General features: G+C 37.6%; 1 protein-coding gene across 1 annotated transcript in view; it reads left to right on the top strand.

The window, feature by feature from the left end:
* The window catches only part of LOC144963343 (uncharacterized), a 90929-nt gene extending 83732 nt beyond the window's left edge, over positions 1–7197 (top strand). The window contains exons 5-6 of the mRNA XM_078897288.1: positions 4218–4398; positions 6339–7197. Of these exons, the coding sequence (XP_078753414.1) occupies positions 4218–4398; positions 6339–6625 (468 nt within the window). The 3' untranslated portion in view covers positions 6626–7197. The remainder of the gene's footprint in view (positions 1–4217; positions 4399–6338) is intronic.
* Positions 7198–7500: the final 303 nt, after the last annotated feature.

Below are 7500 nucleotides of genomic sequence, written 5' to 3'. Positions count from 1 at the left end.
CAGTGGACGAAAACATCACTGTCTGTGTGTCTAAGGGGGGAGGGGGGAGGGATAGAAGAAAAGAAGGAATAGAGTTAAATTTTAAACCGGCTGTGTGGTCTAGTGAGTGGTATGACACTCGCTTTCGGATCGGGAGGTCCTGGGTTCGAGCCTCATATAGTCGAGTCGTTGGAAAAGGCTCTTTACTCACATTCTCTCACCGTACTCTAGTGTAAAATTAGTACCTGGTCGTTATCAGTGTTGTCTTTGTCGGAAAAATTGCGATATCGCCTGTTACGTGTTACGTGTTGCTGTTGGTCAGGGGCCCTTTGTAAAGCGCTTTGAGCGTTTAGTGGATATTGCGCTATACAAAAGCTCATTTTAAAAACAGAATAAAAACAAAAGAAAACAAGAAAACTAAAAGTATAAGCGACTGATATCGCGGCCTATGAAATGGTGACTACCAGGAGAACAATTTTAAAAAAAAGAGCTTTTATATAGCGCAATATCCACTTAACGTGCTCAAAGCGCTTTACAAGGGGTCCCAGGTCAACGGCAACATTTAACATGTAGGACGAGACATGACACCTGTTAGGCGATATTACAATTTTTCGGACAAAGACAACGCTGTTAACGGCCAGGTTCTCATTTTACACCTGAGTACGGTGAGAGAATGTGAGTAAAGAGTCTTTTCCAAGGACTCAACTATGCGTCGAGCGAGGGTCGAACCCAGGACCTTCCGATCCGAAAGCGAATGTCATACCACAAGAACACATAGCCACACAAATTCATGGTGGAAATAAATATAGGGAAGAAAAGAATGGATATGGAAGGTAACTGGAGACGGGGCATGGGAAGACTTTGCTGACAGAAGTTCATTTATTTGGAGTGCAGATAGAACAATAACTCAAAGACTGGAAACACTAGATTGGTTGACTGGACATGGTCAAGTAGTATATACAGGCAGTATTTTGATTGCCAGATACGAGGAATGGAACCGTAAACGCACTTAACTGACAAAAACTCATTGTGTTATTTGGAACGATAAAAATAACTCGTTTAACTGTACAATGAGATAAAAGAATCGTATGTTATTCCACCCCTCGCTTCTAAGTAAATCCGTAGACGTCTAGATAATCGTTCAATTATGCTTTGAATGCGTTGAATAAAAAAATATTCAACAATTGCAGAATATTTGCGCACATTTTAGTAGTGTGAAATATCCAATCTCTTGGTGCGCATGAATACAATCCAACGTTTTTAGTTTTCGGTCAAATTGTCATTCAAGCAGAAGGAGAAAGAAGATACAAATTATGTTGAATCAAAGTACAAATACCATACAATTTGGTTACAAAATGTCTAATAATCGTACTTGGAGAGGTGGAATTAACGTAATCTTTCATTTCTTTGTATTTATTAAACTCGTAATATTTTTATCTTGCAATAACACATACTCGCAAGCTTGCTGTGTTATTGGGTACGATAAAAACAATTCGTTTAATAAATACAACGAAATGAAAGTATCTTATATTATCAGTTTCATGAAAAAGAACAAATGAACATTTAAATACCGTATTACCGCACATTCACTATACTTAAAATAGCTTCCTTCCCCCCCCCCCGCCCCCCCCCTCGCCCCCCTCCACCAGAAAAAAAAATATTGAACCAAATTTCTGTCACTATTTTACTTTTTTTTTTCATCTAGTTCGTTTTGAGACAATACTGTATTGATGCAATTCGAGTATCGCATTTAAAGGGTTAATCTAAATTATCAATAGTCATCCACGTCAACAATCAATTATGTCGACCCAATACCAAGTCATTTAAACAATCAAATTATAAACGCCACGGACTTCCCATTGTTTTGATAAACATTCACTCCCCCTCCCCCCTCCCCCAAACAAACCAACCAACCAACAAAATCCAGCACCTATTTAATTTTATTATTATTAATAATAATCATCGAATGTTTCTCGTCTATTTTGCTTGGTCGCCTCCCTTGTCGCAAACATTTAGTGTCAACTACAAAATGAGCAATCTCGATTCCCTCCCTTTACCCATCATTAGTCATTATCATTATTATCGTCATTGCGGGGAGAAGATACGTCCACCTTTGACCCCAATCACGGGGATATTTCTTATTATTCTCATTGGTCATGTGGCGATAAATCTGAATCTCCAGTTTGAGATCCCTAAACTCAAAATGGCAGGGCCATCCTCAGTAATCGAATTCCCGGAGAATGTCTGTGCTCACTGGGGCGACATTAATTTGTAATCGACACGAAGGTTCCTAATTGGATCATATTGCCCGTCTCAATAGAACTCGAGTATTTTGAATGCTTTTTTATCAAAGCTTGCCCGGCTTTCTTTTGGGGATAAGTAGCATAGTAGCCGTGTTCTGATTTAGGATCGATACTCCTCGTCTGCTTCGGTCGTCTGATTGGGCTGCTATCCTGCTGCGACTGCTTCTGCTGCTGCCCATGCGCGAGCGGAAAAGAGAGAGGGGTTGGCTAACCGATGGAAAATGGCGGTAATACTGGTGGTAGCTGTGTCTTCTGCTTTTATTCTTTGTATTCTCGTCTTTATTAGTGTCATATTTGATAAAGGAGATATGAGCATTTTGTTGACAGATATTATATCGCCCTATAAACACAGATGAAGAGATATATTGAGTAATTGATTTGGCCGTTTACGGTTATACGATTATTAACGAAGCAAGAAAATTCTTGATATCCAAATTATCCTTGTAGGGCTGGACAAATTAATTATTGAGCATTACGGCCTTCTTACATCTCCTTACCCCCCCCCCCCCCTCCAAAAAAAAAAAAAAAAAAAAAAAAAAAAAAAAACCCCCCCCCCAAAAAAAAAAACCCCAAAAAACAAACCCAAAAACAAATCAAAACAAAAAAAAAAAAACCCCTCTCTTTATATTTGTTTTCATCCACTAGTCGTCTCCAAAGAAGACACCGATAAAATGAGAAATAAATATATTATTATCTCTGATCATTTTAAAGCTGTAAGTGCAGCTATCGATGTGGTCTTGTGGTGGTCTTGGTTCGAGTCCGGCCACTCTGAGCGGCGTATAAAAAAATTGTAATATCGCCTAATTAAACCGGAGTCCAAAAAAAAAATAAATTGCAATATCGTCTAACCGGCGTCATGTCTCGTTCTACATGTTAAATGTTACCATTGGCCAGGGGCCCCTTGTACAGAGTTTTGAGCACGTTTAGTAGATATTGCGCTATATAAAAGCTCATTCTATTTAAACGATGAATTAGTAGAATTACGAATTTCGGCTCCGGTTACAGAATTTTCTGGAATGAGAGTGTTTGGTTACCAGACTACATCATTTACAGGATTTTGAAGTGTGATGTTGTAGCCGTCAGGCTTATTTTTCTTGGTATAGATGTTGCTTAGATTTTGTTTTTGTATTCATGCTTATTATGTAGTGTCGTGATTTTTTAAAAATTTTGTTGTTTTTAAACATTTTAAAATTATGTAAAGCGCCTCAGAGCACGATTAACGTGGATGTTTAGGCGCTATTAAAATTCATTATTTACATTTACATTTACAGTTATGTAATCCTCATGAGGAAACCTGCTGACCTATAAAGTTATCTATCTATAGCGACTGCTATTTTTATCTCTTAAAATTACGAATTTTTAAATTTTTGAGTAGGTTGGTCTTCAAGGTATGATATTCTTGAACACTTGCTTTTGGAATCTCGAATAAGATCCCAATCGCGCTGCTTGAGTTTGAGATTAACGCGTTGGTAACGATTTGGAAATATCAAACGTAAAAGTCCAAGAATACTTTTATTAATTGTATGAAAATATCGGAGAAATATTAAGATATTAAAGAGCAAGCACCGGTGTCAGATAAAGATCTGAACAAGCGTGTATGAAAGGTGCCAGACAAAGCAATAAAGAAAAATACAAGAAGAAAGCCATCCCAAAAATTCAGTCAACCTTGACTGGGGACCGAACTCCAGACCCTCTGACCACCGAAAAAACCTCAGAAAAGTCGCTAAAAAACGAACAACCTCCCCCCCCCCCAAAAAAAAAATAAAAACAACAACAAAATACAAAAACAAAAACAAAAACAAACAAACAAAAAAAAAAAAAACCCAACCAAAACGAAAGAAAACAAAACAAAAACAAAACGAAACAAAACAAAACTAGAGTGTTACATACATATCACTAAACAACATTTTTTTTTTCATTTTTCTTCCTGACCAGGTTTGGTTCCAGAACCGGCGTGCCAAATGGCGTAAGACGGAGAAAACGTGGGGCAAGAGTTCCATCATGGCGGAATACGGTCTGTATGGCGCCATGGTACGCCACGCCCTCCCCCTCCCCGATGCCATCATCAAAAGTGCCGATAAGGGCATCGAACAATCAGCGGCTCCATGGCTACTTGGTGAGTGGTTAAATGTTTTATATATGAAAAAACAAAAAACAAAAAAAAACTTGAGCTTTTATATAGCGCAATATCCATTGAACGTGCTCAAAGCGCTTTACGAGGGGTCCCTTGTCAACAGCATGCAACATTTAACATGTAGGACAGGACATAACGCCGGTTTAATTAGGCGATATTACAATTTTTTTATACGCCGCTCAGAGTGGCGGGACTCGAACCAAGACCTTCGATCCGAAGACCAGTGTCATATCACTAGACGACATAGCTACACGACAAAAGAAAAAAAACCCAAAAAAACAAAAAAAACCAAAAAAAAAAAAAAACCAAACAAACAAACAAACAAACAAACAAAAAAACAACGCAAACCATCCGTTGTGAGGGTATGCGTGAGTGCGCGCTTGTATAAATAAATGGGTGTGCGTGTGTACAAAATGATTATAATGATGTTTTACAATTTTGTGCGCCGTGAGCTGTTTTGTCAAAGGGATTGGGCGCTATACAAATAAATTTTATTATTATGATGATGATGATGATGATGATTGTTGTTGTTATCATTATTATTATTATTATTATTATTATTATTATTATTATTATTATTATTATTATTATTATTATTATTATTATTATTATTATTATTATTATTATTATTATTATTATTAATATTATTATTATTATTATTATTATTATTGTCATTATTATTATCAATATTATTATTATTATTATTATTATTATTATTATTATTATTATTATTATTATTATTATTATTATTATCCCTAAAAATCAGCCTAGCCTGATAAGGATTAAAATAATTTTGGCCCTCATAATCACTGTCATAATTTAGAGATAAAATCAAATTTTTTTCCCAACTTCCGTGATTTGTTTTGATCAAATGGTGACGTCACAGATCAAAAAAATAAATTAAATACTCTGTCATTCAAGCTTCAAATTAAATCTCATTAGGCTCCGGGTAATTTGCTGTAATTATTTGGCCTCTGTTTTTGGAGATTGGTTTATTCCGGAGAATCAGTTTGGCCTCTGTTTTCTTCTTCTTCTGACTTCTGTTTTTCTTCCTCTTCTGACTTCTGTTTTCTTCTTCTTCTGACTTCTGTTTTCTTCTTCTTCTTCTTCTTCTTCTTCTGACTTCTGTTTTCTTCTTCTTCTGATTTCTGTTTTCTTCTTCTTCTGATTTCTGTTTTCTTCTTCTTCTGATTTCTGTTTTCTTCTTCTTCTGACCTGTTTTCTTCTTCTTCTGATTTCTGTTTTCTTCTTCTTCTGACCTGTTTTCTTCTTCTTCTGACATGTTTTCGTCTTCTTCTGACATCTGTTTTCTTCTTTTTCTGACTTCTCTCCCTCCTCTGTTTCTCTTTTTTTTTCATAGATATACAAGGGTCAACAGAGCGGGAGTTTATCCCGGTTTTTGTACCTTAGCAACCTCTGACTATCTTTGATTGAAAAAAAAAATCGCGTCTTTTTCTTGTGAAACGAGTTCGACCACTGATGGGCCATCGTCACTCCCTCTTTATGTATGATAAACACATACCTATCTATTAGATTTCAGTGGTTTTGCGGTGTTTCTGTTATACAAAACCCGCCGAGACCCGCCGAAACCCGAGAAAAGCTGTCAAACCCGACAAAGTTATGGGAAGTGGGCAGCATTGGGAAGTGAACCAGGGACTCAGGGAAGCGTACACCAGTGGGGAGTGAACCTGGGACTATGGGAGGAGGATATCAGAGGGAAATGAACTTGGACAATGGGAGATGGATACCGTAGGAATATTGAAGCCGGACTATGGGAGGTGGATACTAGAGGGCAATGACACTAGGACTACGGAAGATAGGTAGGATTTCGGTCTTTTTGTCTGTAAAAAGTGAAATTGTATGATCTTTTTATTCATTTTTTGATTTTTCTTTCTCTCTTTGTTTTTTTGTTTTTTTTTTAGGTATGCACAAAAAGTCATTAGAAGCATCCAAGAAGATGAGCGAGGAAGAGAACGACCTTTCCGGAAATGAAAACGGACCGATTTCCGACGGAAAAGGCCGAGTGAAGGAGGAAAGACAATCGGAGAGTATCGCGGCTCTTCGGGCGAAGGCACAGGAATACAGCGCTAAAGTTTTACAAGCCTTGACGAAGGACGGTGACGGGAACTACTGCAATGGAAACAGGAGTCCGAACAGATCCCGGTCGGATATCGTCGACTCGTATTGCCGAGGAATCGATATTTGTTGATGTTTGTTTAAATTAAAATGGTTGATATTGGATGGTTTACAGTATGAAGTGATGATGATAATAAATAACAGGCGTCATGTCATATCCCGTCCTAGATGTTGGCCTGGACACCCGTGTAAAGCGCTTTGAGCACGCTTAGTGGATATTGCGCTATATAAAAGCTCAATTAAAAAAAAATATAGATCAATCAAATGGTGTTGATTGCCGAGTCATTGCTGAGCCTTGATTTGACTTTTGCCAAAGTCATGCATTGTCAGCGATCTGAAGATCGACAGTGAGTAATGCGTGTCTCCCTTGAGTCATCAAAAGTTGTTGTTGGGGATCGCTCTGATATCAGAGAAATTGCTTCTGGACAAAGACACAACGTGGTTGGGACAGTTTTCAATAATAATAATTAATTACTTTCGCCTAAATAAAGAGACTCCGCTTGTGGTAGGTAAGACACTCGCTTTTGGATCAGAAGGTCCTGGGTTCGAGCCTCGCTCGTCGCATAGTTGAGTCCTTGGAAAAGGCTCTTTACTCACATTCTCTCCTCGTACTCAGGTGTAAAATCAGTACCTGGCATTAACAGCGTCGTTTCTGTCGGAAAAAATGTATTATCGCCAAACAGGCGTTATGTCTCGTTCTTTATGTTACGTGTTGCTGTTGGTCAGGGATCCTTGTAAAGCGCTTTGAGCACGTTTAGTGGATGATGCGCTATATAAAAGCTCAACTTTTTAAAAGAAATGTGACTCTTACCACAAAGTATAATATTATATCCCGTGTTGTTTTGTAGTTGCCAACGATAATAATATAAATATTTGCTCAAAATACAATGCCATCCTGTTAAAAGCAACTCAGACTGTATGAAATGGAAACTTGGTAACATGATATAT

The sequence above is a fragment of the Berghia stephanieae genome, chromosome 1 (assembly GCF_034508935.2).
Source record: "Berghia stephanieae isolate SIO BIC M18660-M18661 chromosome 1, UCSD_Bste_1.3, whole genome shotgun sequence".
In the NCBI taxonomy this organism is placed as follows: Eukaryota; Metazoa; Mollusca; class Gastropoda; order Nudibranchia; family Aeolidiidae; genus Berghia; species Berghia stephanieae.
Note: the sequence above shows the minus strand (reverse complement) of the source record. Positions and strands in the feature narration are given on the sequence as shown.